This window comes from Limanda limanda, chromosome 10 (genome assembly GCF_963576545.1).
Source record: "Limanda limanda chromosome 10, fLimLim1.1, whole genome shotgun sequence".
Taxonomy (NCBI): Eukaryota; Metazoa; Chordata; class Actinopteri; order Pleuronectiformes; family Pleuronectidae; genus Limanda; species Limanda limanda.
Window position 1 is genome coordinate 12,554,164 of NC_083645.1, and position 18,752 is coordinate 12,572,915.

At 42.2% G+C, this 18,752-nt stretch overlaps 4 protein-coding genes across 4 annotated transcripts; 3 read left to right on the plus strand and 1 right to left on the minus strand.

Moving 5' to 3' along the window:
* Positions 1-205: 205 nt before the first annotated feature.
* On the plus strand, positions 206-5,835 carry si:ch211-153b23.7 (protein lava lamp). The gene is made up of 7 exons (XM_061080098.1): positions 206-408; positions 3,112-3,262; positions 3,929-4,072; positions 4,233-4,361; positions 4,482-4,721; positions 4,974-5,102; positions 5,430-5,835. Exons 1-7 carry the CDS (start codon positions 260-262, stop codon positions 5,655-5,657), a joined length of 1,170 nt encoding a protein of 389 aa, XP_060936081.1. The 5' UTR covers positions 206-259; the 3' UTR covers positions 5,658-5,835.
* A 1,726-nt stretch (positions 5,836-7,561) lies between these two features.
* Positions 7,562-10,164, plus strand: zgc:174917 (uncharacterized protein LOC565650 homolog). Its single transcript, XM_061079117.1, has 7 exons — positions 7,562-7,627; positions 8,175-8,376; positions 9,058-9,319; positions 9,400-9,491; positions 9,653-9,792; positions 9,885-9,989; positions 10,075-10,164. The coding sequence occupies exons 1-7, from the start codon at positions 7,562-7,564 to the stop codon at positions 10,159-10,161; spliced, it is 954 nt and encodes a 317-aa protein (XP_060935100.1). The 3' UTR covers positions 10,162-10,164.
* A 1,410-nt stretch (positions 10,165-11,574) lies between these two features.
* si:ch211-153b23.5 (uncharacterized protein LOC321177 homolog) lies at positions 11,575-13,319 on the minus strand. Its single transcript, XM_061079655.1, has 5 exons — positions 13,278-13,319; positions 12,675-12,787; positions 12,315-12,486; positions 12,013-12,214; positions 11,575-11,928 (listed from the first exon to the last, which is right to left on the minus strand). The coding sequence occupies exons 2-5, from the start codon at positions 12,780-12,782 to the stop codon at positions 11,736-11,738; spliced, it is 675 nt and encodes a 224-aa protein (XP_060935638.1). The 5' UTR covers positions 12,783-12,787; positions 13,278-13,319; the 3' UTR covers positions 11,575-11,735.
* A 970-nt stretch (positions 13,320-14,289) lies between these two features.
* Positions 14,290-18,191, plus strand: si:ch211-153b23.4 (uncharacterized protein LOC335392 homolog). Its single transcript, XM_061079573.1, has 9 exons — positions 14,290-14,344; positions 14,781-14,894; positions 15,003-16,679; positions 16,772-16,871; positions 16,961-17,109; positions 17,207-17,319; positions 17,407-17,496; positions 17,583-17,705; positions 17,786-18,191. Exons 1-9 carry the CDS (start codon positions 14,290-14,292, stop codon positions 17,987-17,989), a joined length of 2,625 nt encoding a protein of 874 aa, XP_060935556.1. The 3' UTR covers positions 17,990-18,191.
* Positions 18,192-18,752: the final 561 nt, after the last annotated feature.

The window sequence follows — 18,752 nt, forward strand, 5'->3', positions numbered from 1 at the left end:
TAAAAAAACAATGTAGAACATTACGTTTACCACAGTGGGACAGGCCAGAAACAGTTTAACTGTGACGCTTCCTATTATCTAAACCTCACATCACGTGGCTCTTGGCCTCGGCTATACTTCCTCTTTTGTTACATATAGGAACTGACGACACTATTTACTTTCCACCACATGCTCATAGCCGAGGATTTATGAAGAGAAACCTCACTCAGGCTGTCTGGCGGCGCTTTAATTTCGTTTCGATTTGAAGATTTCAGCAGTCATGGATGGAGACATACTGTCATTGTCCTCCTCTCCATCGTTATCACTCTCAGCAGCAGCGGTGGCAGCGGAAACAGAAGATACTTCAGTAAGAAGCGACAGCAGCCTCTTTCAGGACCAACAGAAGCACAGATCAGCTGAAGCACTGTGGTATGTACGCTCACATGTCGAGACACAAATACAGGAACACTTAATGTATAACAATTTAACGTAAAAGTCCACCTACTTCAGCCTCAAATAGTGTTAAATGAACACTTCTCTCAATGATATTACAGTAAGAAATAAGCTTAGATATTGTGTTAAGTAGTACAGTGGTATTAATATCACATATATGATATTAGAAATATTATACAATATATTATAGAATATTATCTGAAATCAAACTGTTTGAATTTAACAGTATTGATGTAGTGTATTTTCGATTACATGTTCTCAGAGATACCTCATGAAGAAGTTAAGTAAGAGGAGGAATAAAGAGTGGCTGTGGAGTTTCCAGTGAGGTCATACAGACGTAGGCTTAAGTTCATTATTTCACAACACTGATACCCTATCATGTGAATTAACAATATTATCTATTATGCATTTTTATTACTTCTATTTTTCAAATGACTAATAGTGATGTTTTGGGGGAGGGGGAGCACTTAGTAAATGTCATGACCAGTCTACCTACACAGATTATTAGCCTTAAAATAACCATGTTGGGTTGTGAAACTTCACACTATCTCCTCTGTCAGGGGGAACAACTGCAGCGTTTTACGAGCTACAGCTAGAGTTGGTATCGAGATACATATTTGTCAGAGTGGCCATCAGGAGGAAGTAAAGATATCATCTCTCTCTTTATCATATGCCATGACAGTGAATTATTACATTGCTACGGGAAGTGGTGGCCTCTTGGTGTCCGTTCAAGACAGCATACGATTGCAAACTTTGTGAAACTGGGTCACATCAGCTGTCACAGAAGCCAACAGAGAAACGGCTCTGGATCAGTGAGACGCTGAGGATGGTGTGTTCCCAGTTCGATGGCTGAATACACACGGTACTGGACACAAGCGTGTTAACTGTGCTCTCACTGGCCACTGAAATTAGGTTCCATTTCACTCCAGCTTCTGCCTTCATCCTACTCTTCAGAGTTGGTTCAGTGTGGATGACTCACTCATTAGCGGACATAAACAGCCGGCTCCTGCCTTGTTGCACCCAGAGGGAGGACAGATGGTTCAGGATGTAGATTTACACAAATATTTTGACTCTGGGTTGAATTTCCTTTTATGTATTCACCTTTTCTTGCTTATCTGGTGAAGCCAAATGGGTTAAACACAAACAATATGTATTTTGTGAAGAACTTGCAATGTGCTCCAGTAGGTTGTCTTAATTTTTTTCAACACATTTCCTCTTTCTTTCTTCTTATGTCTGTGTAGCCACATTAAGTTTTGAAGCTACAGCAAACAGATTCATTTAGCATAAACACTGGAAAAACCAGGATAAAGGTTGCCTGGCCAAACCTAATTTACAGAAAAAATGTACGTTTCATCAAGTCTGCTTTATCAGACCTACCTAAACATTTCTTTGAGAAAAACATATTTATCATGTATTCTGACCTTTAATTTGCTAACATGGAAGAGGCAGAATTTATAAGCTATACTGAAGCCCGCCACCAGGGGGTGATCGCTTTGGCTTTACTTTCGTCGAACTTTACACACAGTTTATGGTCATCACTGGAATGTTGCAGGCAGATGTTGGAAACTCCAGAGAATCTTTGCTCTGTTTTCTTTATGCTGAGCTCAGCTCACCCACAGCTGGCTATAGCCTTACATTGAACAGAAGGACCACACATCATTCCTTTATGCTTAAGAGGACAAATAGGATTTTTGTCTCACAGGGAGCTGAACTATGTGTTGTGAAAACTGCAAAAAGATACGTCATTGTCACATAAACGCGACCTTCACATTTGTACCGCTTTGAACTGTTGATGTAGCTCAATGAAATTGTGTAACATGTATTTCCACATAGCAGGAAACTACGTAGGTAGATGAAAGTGTATATTTATGTTGGAGTTGAGACTTAAGGAGGATCGGAGGTGAACACAGATGTGATTCCTTGCAGCGCTTATCTCTCGGTTGGTATAAAGATGCCCCCGGGGGGCTACAGACCGAGGTCTGTGTTTTTCCGTGAGCTGATTCCCCCCCCTGGGCTTCAGATCTCTGCTGCCTCTCTGTCAGCTATTCCTTCTGGACAAGACCTCACCACAGGGCTGGTGAAAAGGAAGCAAATTCTTTTTTGCAAATATTTCTTGTTATCTCCAAGTGGTTTACAGTAATAGACATCAGCATTTTCCAGGGATCATCACCCAAATTGTTTCCAGAGGCGATCCACATGTAAACAAATCGGATAATAAACAGAGTTTTTGATTGTCCAGGATCTTTTTTTTGTTGCTGAGAAATTCGCCCTTTCGCTCTCGCTCACTCTTTCACTCTCTCACTCTTGTTGTGTGTGTGTGTGTCTGAGTGTCTTGAGTGCATAATTTGACTGAGCATGCATGTGTGTGCGTGGGTGTGCATAATAACTCCGATACAATTCTCTGTAAGTGCACTCTATGCGAGTGGGTGTGCAAAAGTGCCCTGACGTTCTTTTGTGCATACATGTGTTTGCTTATTATTGGAAATCCTCTTCTAATGTTCACCATCATCATGACTTTATTTCTGGCACATATCCTCTGCGTGTGTCCATGTATAAACTATATGTGTGTGTGTGTGTGTGTGTGTGTGTGTGTGTGTGTGTGTGTGTGTGTGTGTGTGTGTGTGTGTGTGTGTGTGTGTGTGTGTGTGTGTGTGTGTGTGTGTGTGTGTGTGTGTGAAGCAGTGAGGATGGGAGTCCTGTGGGTGTCAGGCTGCTGTCCACAGAGGAGCAGGTGACTCTGATCACTGAGAGCATGACAGTCACCTCCGCTGACCAGGAGAAACTGCTGCTGCTCAACAAGAACACCGAGCTCCGCAGAGTCAACAAAGAGGTACAACATCACCTCGTTGCCGATGTCGGCAATTACATTTAGTTCTCTGTGAATACCAGAGGAGGAGTGCGGGGGCGTCGTGTGAAACCGCTGCTAAGCTGTGAAGAATCCTCATTACAGTTTTATACAACCTGAGCTTCCTAATTTTAATTAGATGCTGCTTAATTAAAAACGAGGTGAGGGATATTTGATTTGCTCAACTGGTGTAAACCGTCATGTGTTCGGTGGAGTGTTTTACCTCAATGACCTGAATTCACATCCTGACGCTAATGATGTAATGAATAGTGTTTGGATGACATATCATCCTCCTCATCATCATCATATCATATCATTGACTGTATATAAATATATAGATGGACGATGCATCTCCACTTCCTCCTACTATCCAGAAATGAAGTATCCCTGATATTTGATATCATTCAATGAGTAATTAAAACACTACCAGCACAAAAAGAACACTTGAACATACATCAGTGTGATAACAGCCACCAATAAAATAACATCATTGAGAAACATGTTTATGACCTATCGTCCATCCGCTAACATGGATGAGGCAGGCTTTACTGCAGCCAGCCACCAGGTGTACACTAGATGATGACGATGATGACGACATTGATGTTGATGATGATGGTGACAATGAGGATGATGATGATGATGATGTTGCAGCTGATGAAGCTGAATGAGGACTGGGACCAGGTGTACCGCAGAGCCACACTGGGTCTGCAGCAGAGACTGGAAGCTTTGGAACTGGGGAACACTGCAGTGAAACAGCTCAACGGTAGACTGCTTCTCAAAGTGGAACACCAACAGGTAAACACACAGACGGACTACAAAACCCCTACATTGGTATGGACCCTCAAATGTGTGGATTCTCTAGATACTCTGTGTTATCGTCCAGCAGGTTTACACTCTGGAACAGAACATTTGTGGTTTACATGTGTGATGGTTAGTGTTTGACTCTGGGTTTCAGAGTGCAAAGGAATACTACGAGCAGGCTCTGATGCATGAGGTGAAGAAGAACCAGGATCTGCAGGAATACATCAGGCTGCTGGAGAACAGGACGCACCATCCACAGAGAACCTGCACACAGGTCCAAGAGGTAGTAGACTTGTCAGTTGGTCTGTTGGCGTGATCAGTTTGCACAGTTTCATTTCTGTCAATACGCTGTCATCTGTGACTTGAATGTCGCTCATCACTTTGTCTTCTCTTTTAACTTAAGGGCAGCTTCAGCGCTGGGGTAAATGCTCCTGTGTTGTCGCCCACCACAAATCCACCAAGAGGTCCTGACTTGTCAGCCAGCTTCGTTTCTGGATACAAACCTCCATCCTCTTTCTTCCCTGCCTCCTCGGGCTCAGAGGAAGCGTGGAAGAGAAAAAGCAAGAGCAGCAGCACCCCACTGGGACACTCCCAGCAAGAGGTGCATGATCTAAAAGAACAGCTGGGGGCACTGAGATGTCAGGTGAGCTGCTCTCTTCGGCCCAGCATCAGTAAATGTTCCCATTTCTGATGTGATGGGAGCAGAACTGATGTCAAGCCTCTGTTGCCAGGGGAAGATTTGCTTAATGTTTTTAGAGGGAGACTTAAATCAGACGGTGAACTGCACCACCAAGTGGCGGCTCTGAGCAGTACTCACGGCACAATGAGAAATATCTGCAGATCACAAGATATTGCTTTGATACTGGCTCACTGCCATATAAATGTCTCGTGTCAGCAGACCCAGATTTATGAAGCAGAATATCAGACGGAGCATAACGACCACAAACACACGCTGCAGGAGAACCGCAGGCTGAGGAAGAAGAGGGAGGAGTCGCGTCAACAGGTGGCACTACTGCAGGAGCAGGTAGTGTTGCAATTGTCCATACGTGTACACAAACACACACACACATTCACACATCCACCTAAATGACATGAGTGGTTTGTTTAATCTCAACCTGAAAGTAAAAAGATGAAATGCTTAAACAAAAAATGCATGTTACTGTGTCAAACAAGAGACATTAGTGTCATGTTGCAGTGTCAACACATTGTAGTAATCATAGGATCTCCTCAACGCCCTTTATACGACAATTCCTCTAATCTGTCTGGACATATAATGACCTGAAGCTTCTCAAGCTTTGTTATTGTCTGTTCATTTCACTGATTCCGGGATGGTCCTCTGACATTGCCACAGCTCAAGGTTTACGAGGACGACTTCCGACGGGAGCGCGCCGACAAACAGATGCTGCAGAGGCTGCTGTTGAAGAAAACGCCTCCCAACAGGGACCCTGTGCTCGTCCACCGCTGCAATAACGCGCAGCCGCCACAGGGAGGAGACAAGAGGACGCAAAGTGCAGAGAAAAGAAAGCAGCACCACCCTTTCTGTCCCAAGCACCAAGACAGAGACAAGGAGTCAGACTGAGGCTGAGAGGGAGAGAAATCCATGGTGATACACGTCACATACTTCATGACTGTTAGGAGTTTAAATATTGTTCAATAATGAAAAATCATTCATTTATACATTTATACACACAAACATATTCATAATTTATTACAATCTAATTTATCTATATTTTATTGCATTAGGTATTAGAGGCTTTTTATCCTATATATATTATGTTATATACTATTCTCTTAAGTGACATTTTTATTCATCTTTAATTATATATGTATAATAAAACATGAAGTGGTCTCATTGTGCCTGTGGTTTGTTAGGTGCTCCAATAGGAGGAAGTGACCCATAGTTATCTCTTTATTTAATGTATTGGTTTCTTTGTGGGAAATCTGACGTGTTTATGGTTTCACAAGGACGTCAGACAGGGAAATAGAGATCAGGTGTCTGCAGAGTTAATGTTCAACCCGTCATAAGGAAGCTGAAAGGTTTACTTGTTTTTTTTTCATCGGTCACTGGTTCAATCTTGCGCAAACCAATGAAGAAGTCCACCTCATCAATGTGTCTATCTATTGCATTCTCTGGAACTACTGACACATATTACCACCCAACATGATGTCACTGGGTTACTGGGGTTTTTCCTTGATCAAGTTTCTCTGCACCCTTTGAAAGTTCCTGTTAGAGCACATGACAAACATCCCACATTTTATATGACAAAACCCTATTAACCTTTAACCTGTAACATTGTTTCAACTTCAGTCATTTAGCGTTTAGTTTATTCGTTACTTGAACATAAACTCATATTCACACAGTGTCAAATTAAACTGATCCTGTGTGTCGACAGCTTAGATCCTTATAATAATATTAATATTGATAAATTATATTTATACAGCACTTTTCAAAATAAAGCTACAAAGTAGCTTTTAATCATTAAAAACTGTTTAAATGTCAAGCGATCATTAATAAAAATAAGATATATATTAAAAAGTAACCAATGAAACATGACAATGTTAAATCATCAAAACTGTTTAATGAAATATGTAATACAAGAATAACATTGAATAACAAAATGATAAATAATCATGTGTTTTTAGCTGTGAGGAAAGTTGAAATTCTTGACCCCCACACTGACACTGACAGCTGTATTTACATCCATCTCTCACTTTTTCTTTTGTCTTGAATCCAACTTTTTGGTCACATTTTTAAAATAAATGCATCTAGCCAAAAAATAGGAGGCAACTCTTCTTTTTATTATTTTTACATCATTTATGCATAATGGCAAAAACATATGTCTATACTTACATTTTAAAGGAAGAGAAGAGAACAGTAATGATAATAATGACATTGTCATATCTGAAACAGTGACAGTGATTATTGGAGAATCAAATCCAATAAATAATAAACTGGGAGAGAAGAGAATGCTGTTCATATTGAAATGAGAGCATTGGGGTATTCTCTTCTCATAGAGGCTCAGCCAAGTTCAAACCCTCGTCACACAGAATATGAAACGCTGTCTTTGTTCTTTGATCAGCACCTGTTCCTTCACTCAGTTCCTGAGTAGGAAGAGAGAAAAAATAAATATGAGGCTGTGATGATTGGAAAAGATAATCCGACAGATTAATGACTTACTGTCAAGGAACAAGAAATGTCAATTCAAAATAAGGGGCAGCACCAATATAGCATGCGCGTCAAAACGTCATACAGGTGGAGAAAAGTGACGAAACCTCAGTCTGTGGAGATAACAAAGGCACGTATACCTTCTGAGAAATACAGGTTTTATGTTTCCTGATAATAATGCCTTGACTGCAAAAACCATGCAGATTAATCATGGATTTCCCCCTTACGTTGCATATTCCTTTGTATGTATGACTTCATGTGCCATAGTGTTAGGAGTTGAGTTTCCCAGTGATGCTGTGTACAGTATATAAGAGAGCATGACAGAGTCAAGAATCCAGACTCAGCGGGACCGAGAGAAGAAGAGAAGACTGAGGAGCCAACAGGTATGGAGACGATAAAACACACACTGCAGTAGTTGTAGTTACTACTTACTAATATTTTAAGATGCTGCTTTTTTGTTCATGCAATAATTTACAGTTGAAAACTCAGGAGGTACTTCTCCTCATTTCTGAACTTATTTAATTTAACAAGTTATGAATGTGAGAGTTTCATCACTGTGGTTTTCAACATCAGACGAAGGATTTGCCGTAAAACAAGTGTAATGTTCTCCTCTGGGCGTGTCTTTAGCAAACAGATAATTATAATTCAATAAAGAGACTCTTAATAAACTTCAAATGGGTCTTGAAGTGAAGTCACAGCTTATAATGATGTTGGAGGACAGGAGGAATAAGGTGGTGCTCACTGTGACATCACCTCTATGTGGTTGGATGTGTTTCAGCCCACTGGGTGTGTCATGCCTTATTTTTGTGTATCCATTAACATGTAAAGTTGTCTGAATGGAAAATAGGATAAATATCCCGTTCTTTCCCTGAGTTTCACCAAATTTAAACTTCACTACCCTCTGTGTTCTCTCCTTCCTCCGCCCTCCAGCAACAAACTGTCTCTACACCTCATACAGTTTGGACGCAGAGAGCCCGAAGCATCAGTAGTGAAACAGCAGAGATGACGACATCCACAAACAAGCAGCGGGAGGTCTACAACCAGCAGGGCTTCCTCTCAGCTCTGCCTGTGCTGAACCACAGGGAGCTGACAGAGGCCAGACACGCCTTCTCCAAGCTGGAGGGGGAACTTGGTGAGTATCAGTGGGTCAGGGTCCGAGTTATTCAAAGTTATATGACAGGAATTAATCACAGTCACAACCAAGTACAACATACTTGTGTGAAGCAATGATAAATTGTATCCATCATTTATTTATTCCTGAAATATCCGCCCTTGTCTGTATGTGTCAAGCATATCTCGGGAATTGTTCAACGAATCGGTTTCTCAGTTGCCATGTGTATTGTTAAGGGCCCAGGGAAGTGCAGTGTCAACATTGTGTAACTTTAAATAAAGAAGACGACCAGCGGTCTGTAGCAGCGTCAACCTGGATTGTGCGATTATGATGATGGTTCACGACACGACAACAACAACTGATTCTCCAGTTCGGGGTTCTGTGTACTGAGTTGAGCTTAACCAAACTTTAAACAAACAGGTGAACAGCTCTTTGTGCAGCAGCTGTGGTGCAGCTTCAGGGTTCTATGCAGCAGGTCTTTACTTTCTGTGGCTCTATGACTGCAGCACACTTTTAAAGTTTCACACAGAAAAAGCTGCAACAGGACGATTTTGAGCAGCCACCAGATTAGTTCCTTAAAATAATGACCCTGTCTAGTTCTTTGTTCCACAACTAAATTAAACAGGATAAGAGAGATGTGATGAGGCTCATGTGTCAGTGATTAGATAATTAGTGTGTGTGTGTGTGTGTCTCTCTCTCCAGGTGAAGCATACACCCAGTACAGCCTCCACAATGTTCACCTTCAGTATCCGTGGGTGATGGGCCTGACCAAACACACTCGCGTCCTGGAAGTTGTCCAAGCCGTCCTGGGCCCTGACGTCATCCTACTGGACTCCCGCTTCATCTGCAAATACCCAACACTCAAAGTAGCCGACATCCAGGAGAATGACGGAGGAGGAAACAAACCTGATGGGAAGGATGGAGAGAATGTGCTTCCATATGTGGCCTGGCATCAGGATATGAGGTAGTTTTAAGTTCAGAATTTTTTCTTTTGAAGATTTTGTCTTCCTTTGTTTTGTCTAAGTGTAGCTGTTGTGTTTGCAGGTATTGGGGTGTTGCAGGTGGCCCTGTTCTCTCTGTGTGGCTCGCTTTAGATGACTCGCGGAAGGAAAACGGCGCCCTTCAGGTCATCCCAGGTACCTCAGCTGCTCTTCTATTCTTCTCCAGTACATTTATCCCTTTAGCCTCTTTCCTGTTGAGACACAAATAAGAAGTATATACATTTTTGGGGGGAAAAACATGAGATTTACTTTCAACAACCTGCTTCACAACTTTTTTCTACGTATTGTCCCTGTAGGCAGCCACTGCTCGGGCATGTTGCCCCATCGCCAAGCCACCCGCCCTGGAAACATGCTGTCAGTCAACCAGGAGATCCCAGAGGAACTGGTGCAGGCGGAGGAAGCTGTGTTTTGTCCTCTGCTGGCCGGACAGATGTCTGTGAGTTGCTTTTGTTTTTGCCTAACATGACATTTTAGGTATAAGTTCAATTGAAGATGGATTAATTAGGATTTTTGTTTTTGTTTTGAAAGATCCATGACGGGTTCCTTGTCCACGCCAGTGATGCCAATACATCCCAGAGGAGGCGCTGTGGGCTTGTGATCCGTTACGTCCCCACCTGTGCTTACCCCACAGAGGTGAGATAAACAAACACTAGGACTGTTCAGCTATGTTCCCACAGTCCAGCTCTGTATTGATCCTGACTCTCTCTGTTCCTGTTAGGATCCGGATCGTCCCAGGAAGTTTCAAGCCACAGTGTTGGCCTGTGGAGACGATCAATTCAATCACTTCTCCAACAAAAGCACATGAAAACTCCCTGGATTTTTTTCTTCTTGCAAGAAAAATTACCTTCACGCTTTACAAGCTTATTTAATGGTGTGTTTATATGTATACACGTTGTATTATATTTCTATGACATAGTTTGTTCTATTTTGTTGGTATATAGACGATGTATTGTCTCATGTGCAGAACTAACTGTTCCATAAAGCTTTAAAATAAATGCTAAAGTGAACACTGTTCAGTTCATTCCTGTTGTGCAGTTTTCCCACTTTACCTACATTGATGTGTGTGCTCTTTACAACTTAAATAAAGTATTGAAATATGATTCAGAGGACAGTGGTGGTTTATTGTTTGTAGTTAGATTTGGGGAAATTAAATACAAAATTCTTTAAATACACCAGTGAACACTTCAGTCATTTTGAGACAAAAACACAGATTATGTTCAATGTGAAATCTGTAAAGTATCCAGAAGAACAGAGTCAATCAATTCATGGTTCAAGAGAAGTTCAGTTAGAGCAGGAAAGAGAAGTTCAGTTAGAGGGCAAGACTGTTTGTGGTTTTTTGCAAGGCATGTTGTTGCACTAAGAGGTGCTAGACTGCACCTCTGAGTCAGACTGATACACTTTGCATCAGCAGTACATTCAAAACATGATAACTTATATAAAATTCTTCTAACAGTGTTTATGCACAAAAACCTGTCAAAATAGAAAAAATCTAAGATGTATTGTTCGATATATTTAAATCCCTAAAAACTACCTTTAATCACTTACAATAGAAACTTTTTCCTGATACTAATATTGATCCTTGTGGAGAATCTCAAATTCTACAGCATAAAAAGACAAAGTCAGATTCATGGTCCTTCCTGGAAATCTACACTAGACCTTACATTTCCTGTACAAAATAAGGAGTTTAAGTTTAAATAACTCCAGTAGCAGAATGTATTAGTGTAACTTCAACATACTTAAACCCACAATATCAGAGAGTGAGTTTTTAGTTTTTAAGGCGGCACTGTGGTGGTGCAGTGGTTAGCACTGTCCCCTCACAGAAAGAAGCGCTTCTTAATTCAGGTCTGCTTTGTTTTAGGGTTAGATTGATTGGAGACCCTAAATTGGTGATGTGAGTGTGACTGGTTGTTTGACTCTTGTGACCCTGCGATACGTTGGTATCCTGAACAGGGTGTATCCAGTGTCTTGCCCACTGTCAGTTGGGAGTGCCTCCACCCCCCCCCCCCCCGCCTCCCCTCCCTCCTATCCTTTATCCCTGCATTTCCATCGTTTCTGCTCAAATAACCTGCAGGTTGGAGCAGCATGGATCTTAACTCAGATATCTTTAGTTACAGATGTTTTATATATATGACTTTATAAGGTATGCCATAGTATTTATTTTGTAGCTCATTTGTGATTCCCATTGCTTTATTTTAGTCAAGAAAAAACAATTCCAAAATTTTAATGTGTCAAGTTGCTTTTATTGAAAACCCCAATACAACACACTGATAATATAACGATATGGACGAATGCTCAAAGACAAGTTAGTTATTCTGCAGAAAAAACAAACATTTCAGGTGGTTAAAAACAAGACATTTAGACTGTGAGAAGAGAGACTTCTTAAGCCAGTTTCAGTGTCTCTTTGACCAAGACACCTACTCCATCATACACTTTGTGAAAAGGTGCATTGCACATAAAGGCACAGGTGGTGACCAGCTTGTTCTTGACATCGACGTGAGCTTCTCCCACTTCCTTGTTCACATGTTTGCAGCCCATCTCCTTCAGAACCCCTGCTGTCCCTGCATATGGCCACCTGAGGGGCACAACAGAGGAACAGTCAGAACTGTAGAATGCATTTCGTTACAGACATCTGATGGTGAAGAGCTCTTCCACTCACGTTTCACACTCTTTGTCCTGTCCCACAGTGAGTTCACAGCCTGGCAGGACTTTGGCGGCGAGGACGGGAGAGATGCACAACATGCCCAGCGGTTTACCGGCCTTGTGGAAAGCCTTGATGAGCTTCTCCAGAAGTGGCTGGACGGTGCAGTCCTTATTCTTCACTGCCCAGTCGCTCAGGTTCTTAGCCACGCCGAACCCCCCTAAACAGAGACACACACACAGAGGATACACTTCAAATAAACGAAAGAAATGTCAAATAACTCATTTTGTGGTGTTAATCTATGGCAAAGACAGTCTGACCTGGGATAATGGCGGCGTCGAATGCTGTAACATCTAACTTGGCCAGATCAGTCACTTCCCCCCTGGCGATACGTGCACTTTCCTGCAGGACGTTTCTTTTCTCAGTCGTGGGTTTCCCGTCGCAGTGATTCACAACGTGCATCTGATCTGCATTCGGAGCAAACATCTGCACCTGAAGTGAAACACCGACATGTAAAATGTCCTGCTGATTCAGAGTGGTTATTCTCTATCTCAGAGGTTCAGGGTTATGACACTGATCTTGTACATAAACTGCTAGAATGGATCCTGAACTTTAAATTACATAACAGAAATGTTCACAGTAGCAGCTTCGCTTTTCATCTCTTCTTTTCCTCCACTTACTTTTGCTCCAGCGCGACTCAGGTGGACGAGAACAGCGGAGGCCTCGTGGATCTCTGTGCCGTCATAGACGCCACAGCCCGAGAGAATAACTGCAACACGCTTTGCCATGATTCCTATTAAACACAAGACATGGAGCACAATGTGTACGACTTTGACATCAGGGTTGATCCCCTTTTTATTTCACTATTAGACATGAAGTAGACATGATTAACCAAGCACTGCTCCTGAGACACCTGTAGCTCATGTTTGCATAAATAATTTATGGAGCCAGGTGAGAGAGGAGCCTCAGATGCTGCTGCTGCTGCTGCTAGGTAACACTGTTGACACCAGCTAGGTGCAGTTACAGGAAGGACGGAACAATAAATAAATGCTGTACTTGAAGATGAATAAGGATCAGAAATTAATTTAGCATTTCAGTTTCCCTCGTGCATGTTGCATAGATACATTCATAAAATTGTTGTCTAAAATAAATGTGTTTGCTGGTAAAATATTATCTAGAAACCAGTAGTTGGGTTCAGATAACAGAAGATAAGTTTAGATAACAGAAGATAAGTTCAGATAACAGAAGATAAGTTCAGATAGCAGACGTTAGATCCCTCTTACCTTGAATATGCTGGAGGTCTTCTTGTGTGTGTACTGGAGCTGTTCAGGAGTGTTGTGTTGACTGAACTCTGAAACACACACTTTATAGTCCTGCCTGCTTCTCCCGGCTCCTCCCACACCGACCTGCCGTCCAACAGGCTGACATCATGTTCCTTACAGGAAACCAGAAACTCTGCTGGTTACTGATCGCCTGCCCTTGAGGATGAAATGCTGAGTCACTCTCATCAGTTGTTTGAAAGAAACAATAAAAACTGACGCAGTAATGCCACACTTATCTGTTTAAACAGGGTTTAACTTATTTCAGGGTCACGGTCAAAGTTCTGTGGATGAGAATTAAACAGAAACATTCAGTTGAGATATAAATATATTAAGTTATATTATTCTTATGAAGCTGAGACTCTTCAGGCCAGAACATTCTTTTGACACAAATGTTTCAGCTTTGAGATTTAGCTTCAATGTGTCCTTTATACAGATAAAGTTATTAAAGTCACCACTTTGTAAATTTGTATCTTTAAATTTAAATAAAATTTTAAAAAGGTATATGTGTATATGTTTCAGTTACACTAACATAACCCAAACTTTCCATTTTTATTTCTATCTATATTCTGAACTATCTATATTCGTTTGTACTTGTTTATATAACATCCATGTCTGTATTAATAGTATATAACACTTTATCCCAAGTAACATGGTGACATTATATTTTTTTGAAATGTTGACAATAGGTTCTGATTTAGAGTGATACATGATCATTTATTTCCTCTTTGTAAAAACCTTGAAAAAAGCAATTAATAGCAATGACATGTGCATTTTCTCTCTCTCTCTCTGTGTGTGTGTGTGTGTGTGTGTGTGTGTGTGTGTGTGTGTGTGTGTGTGTGTGTGTGTGTGTGTGTGTGTGTGTTTCTATGTTATTTCCCAGTAAGGTGTAGCCTCTGCTCTCAGGTTTCTGCTGACGTCACACTCAGCCGTATAAAGCTCAGCTGCAGGTGGTGACAAACCCACAGACTCTGACATGACTGATCGACACACACTACATGTGTCCGTGGGCATCCTCGGCATCGCTGGAGGTAGGATTTCATTCCCATTGTTTAGTGATTGTTTTTTTAAACAGCATTTGTACCAAAGAGCTACGAGCCTGCTCCCTGTTGTTATAATAAAGAATTTTCTTATATCCAACTGTATTATAATAAGCCGATCAAGTGTCATTTTAGAATAAGGATTTGATATTAAATATAAAGCAAGTATGTTCAAGTTCAAAATAAAAATACAAAACCTAAACACCATGATATTCAAAACCAGCTCTATGCTCGAAAACATCTGTATAAAATGTTAATATGTATGAAGAAACCACCTGTTACAAGTATAAAATATATAATAATCATATATTTTTTAATGAAAACATTCAGAGAAACAAGTTGTAACTTGGCATCCGAGTTGTGTTACTACTGTTGTTCGTCACCAGCAGGGGGCTGTAGAGATAATGGATTCTGTTGTCAACTCCAGGTTCTCTCCTGCTCTTGGTGAAGGACTATGCCACCTCACCCGGAACAGACTTCATCCCCCATACTGCACTGGGGATTCTGCTCCTCATCATCGCAGCCCTGTTAGCTTATACAGGTTGGTGAATTTTTCATTTAACCTTTTCATTCGAGTTTGGTTATGTGTGCAGATATAAAAATAATACCCTCCTGTGTCCCTCTGCTCTGTTTCCTCTTCGTCTCTCAGGTGTCTGCCGCAGTCTGTCCCACGCCCAGCTCTTTTCGTCTCTGTGTCTCACTGTCTCTGCCCTGTGGTGTGGCTCAGGTCTGGTGTACATCCTGGTGGGGCTGGGGGTGCTGCGGCCCGCAGAACTCAGGTCCTCTTTGGTTCCTGGTCTGGCGGCGTTCACCTTAGCTCTGCTCATCATCGGCAGCGTTGCCCTCTTATTCAAGAAAGCGGTTCTGTCTCTTATAGCCATCGCTATCAGTTTAGCATGCGCCCATCAAATCGCCGGCCTGTCTGCGGCAGGTTTTGGTCAGTCTGCCACGGCAGCAAACTACCTCCTCGTCTGTCTGGTTGGTGTTTACTTTGGTTTTGGGCGACTGCTTTCCACTGTCACTAAAGGTAAAGTGGAACCTCCAGGAATAAACCTGAAGGGAAAAGCTGAGCTGAAAACGGAGCCGAACCAGAAGTGTAGCGATGCAGTGTCAGTGGGTTTGGTGATGAACTTGTTGTCTGCCTGTGTGTTAGCCTGTCCTCTGTTAGGTGTGGTCCCCCGGCTCTCCGTCGGTCATGTCCCCTGGCTGTGGACGGCCGGAGTCTTCCAGCTTGCTATGTGTGTCCTCTTTTACCGAGCCATGGACACACTAGCTGCCACTTTTTATGGCTTCACTGCCCTGCTGAGATTTGCAGAGGGCTACACTGCTCTCTTATCGTTCTATTCAATCCAGCCGTTCTCCCCTGTTCCCTTCCCTGTTGTCTTCGCTGTGCTTTTCTCCGTCCTGGCTCTGTTCAGTTGTCAGAAGAGTTTGCTGGAGGGGCTCTACCAGTTATTCTTTGCAGCTTATTGCATTGCAATTGCAGCCCAGCCTCAAGGCTTCAACCAAGCAGGCACTCAGGGTGTACAGGCCGCTATATTTGTAGACTCTGCCATCATGCTTTTAATTACCACATTCAACATGGTCTCCAGGACCATGATCCCCACGGGACAAGGTTATTTCACAGCTTTAGTTAACAGGATGCCGGGTCTGACTCTCAGAGCACACGATAAGGAGCTACATACTCCTCACCTGGGCTACTCCAAATATGCAGATGCAGAGGTGTTAGGCCACGCCTGCAGCGTGTTGGCTGCTTTCGCTGTCACAGCCACTGTAGATAACAGAGATCCTCTGTCTGTGCTGGTCCTGCCCTGGGTGGTGGCGGCCGGCGGGCTGGTGCAGCTGCTCTGTGGCTCAGTAGCCTTTGCTCGGGGTAAAACCTTTGAGAGCACGGTTTTTATTCTCTACGGGATTATGTGGAGCGTGTGGGGGCTGACACGATACGGTGGCCTGTACGGTCACACCAGAGGCTTTAACGTGGCGGTCGGGATCATTAGCTTCATGCTATTTAATTGCTTAGTGACAGCTGCGACGCTGTTTCTGAATGTCGCCTGGTTTGCCTACGCCCTCACCTTCCAGCTCATCCTCATTAGCTTCCTGCTGGATGCATTGGATGCTCTTCCTTATGGTTATGACATCGGAGTCACCATCATCTTTGGTCTGGTCAGTTTTTATTGCTTCCTGAGCCACATTTTCAACAGCACCTTCCAGTCCCCTCAGATCCCTTTAGGGAAACCTTTAATCAAGCTGAGTGGTATCGGAGGGGGGGCGAATGTCTGTCCACACGTACCAGCCCGCAAGGCCTCATCTGTCCATCAGATGGCAGGTGAGATACAAGAGACATTCATGTTGATTTTGATATGAAACTTTTGTTATGTACTTGATGTGATTCTTGTTATCCTTTCCTTCTTTCTGCAGAAATCATGAAAAATGGGGGCATATGTGGAATGCCCACTGACACCGTCTATGTGCTGGTAGCGGCTTGCAACAGACCTGATGCAGTTGTTAAAGCTTACAAGTGAGTTTCTGTATTGATGAGTTTTACATTGCCTGCATTCATTCATCGATTCTCTCTCATAACTCTATAATTGCTGCATTCGACTCCAGGGTGAAGAAGCAGGCCCAGGACCGACCCATGTCCCTGTGGATCTCCTCCATCAAGCAGCTGGAGCCGGTGCGACACCTGCTGAGCCCCCTGCTGCTGGACTTCATGGAGGCGGCGTGGCCCTCCTCCATTAGCATGGTTATACCCAGAGGTAAGGCTCAGTTGAGTGTGTAAGGTTGTGTGTGTGCCAGTTTAGGTGCTTGGTGGGTTTTTTTTGTTGCATAACGCTGGTTAATTGTCTCACACAGGTCCGTGGATGGACACTTTTGGTTTGGGGGATGCGGCCAAACACATCGGGACTCCACAGAGCATTGCCATCAGAAACCCAGACTGTTCTGTGGCCACCCACCTCATTGACCTGGTGAGGGCTGCGAAGGAGGAACACTACATGTCTCTTTGTAAAACTCACCAGCAAAGTTTAGGTCAAAACAACTTCTTATTATTGCAGGTGGGGCCCATTGCAGTTACCTCAGCCAACCCTACAGGGGAGGCAGACACGACTCACCACAACCAAGTTTATGCCAAACTGGGCGACAAGGTGATGATTGTTATTTAGTTCAATTAAATAAAAAAAGGCACATGTGGTTTCCGTTTTTGCAATAAATGTGTGTTTTTCTCGGTTAGGTGGATGGTGTTCTATGTGACGGCCCCTCCCCAGAGAACATTGCGTCTACTGTGGTTGACTGCACTAAGATTGAAACAGGACACATTGGTTTCTTCAGAGTGGGTCTCATTCCTAAGTCCAAGGTAATATTAATACATTGTTCTGAATAAACAAGGTCACTTTGTCGCCTGCTGGAACTAATACAGTTTGCTTGGTTCTTCAGGTTCTGCAGCTCTTTGAGGAGGTTCAGAGGAGACACAGACAGGGGCAGACGAATCCAGCTTTTGAGTACGATCTGAATCCATCAGACGCTGACCGTGAACTCGGTTCAGGCGAAAAAGACACAGTAGAATCCGGAATGGGATCTGATAACTCAACACCATCCACAACACCACCTCAACAAAGCCCAGAAATGAGAAATCGCTAATAGGATGAAGACATACTAGCAATGCACTATTAAAAAATGTCAGTTCATTATTTTTTGAAATAATTGATAAGTTAAAAATTGTGAATAAAAGATCTCTTCTATTTTTAAATCTTTAATACAGAACCCTCCTTATATTTATGTGAAATGAATATGTTTTATTACAGTATAATGTCTGCACTTTTGTACCTTAAAATGTATATTTAATATCAATAAACTGTATAAATGTTCATGATAAAATTACAAAAATGAATGCCTACATGAGTTGATATTATGTTTACAATTCTGTTTGAACATGTGTTATTCTATTAAATCATGTTTATAATGATGATGCAGAAAACACCCTGACATGAAAATCAACCTATGCACTGTAACTTACACCAGGTGCAAATTATTGAATACTCAAATGAAAGAGTCTGAATATGGAAACAGTCCCATAAAGTACAGTATATATTGTGAATTTTTTTTTCACTTTTAACTGTACCTGAAGAGTTAAATTTCATAGTAATTTCACAAAGTGTTCATAATGAAACGAATTCTGGAGGCAAGAGATGTACAAAGAAAAAATGAATGTTTGATTATTGCACTATCCGTTATCATTCATTAAGTGTTATTTTAAGTATTAATAATGTATTGCTTCTTGTTCTGTTGTACCTGTTACAGCAGGACAGTTACACCAGTATCATTATTATTAGTTTGTAGATTTGGTGATGACATAAAAAAAAAAAATGCCAGCATTGATCCACTTAAATATGAATATATGTCC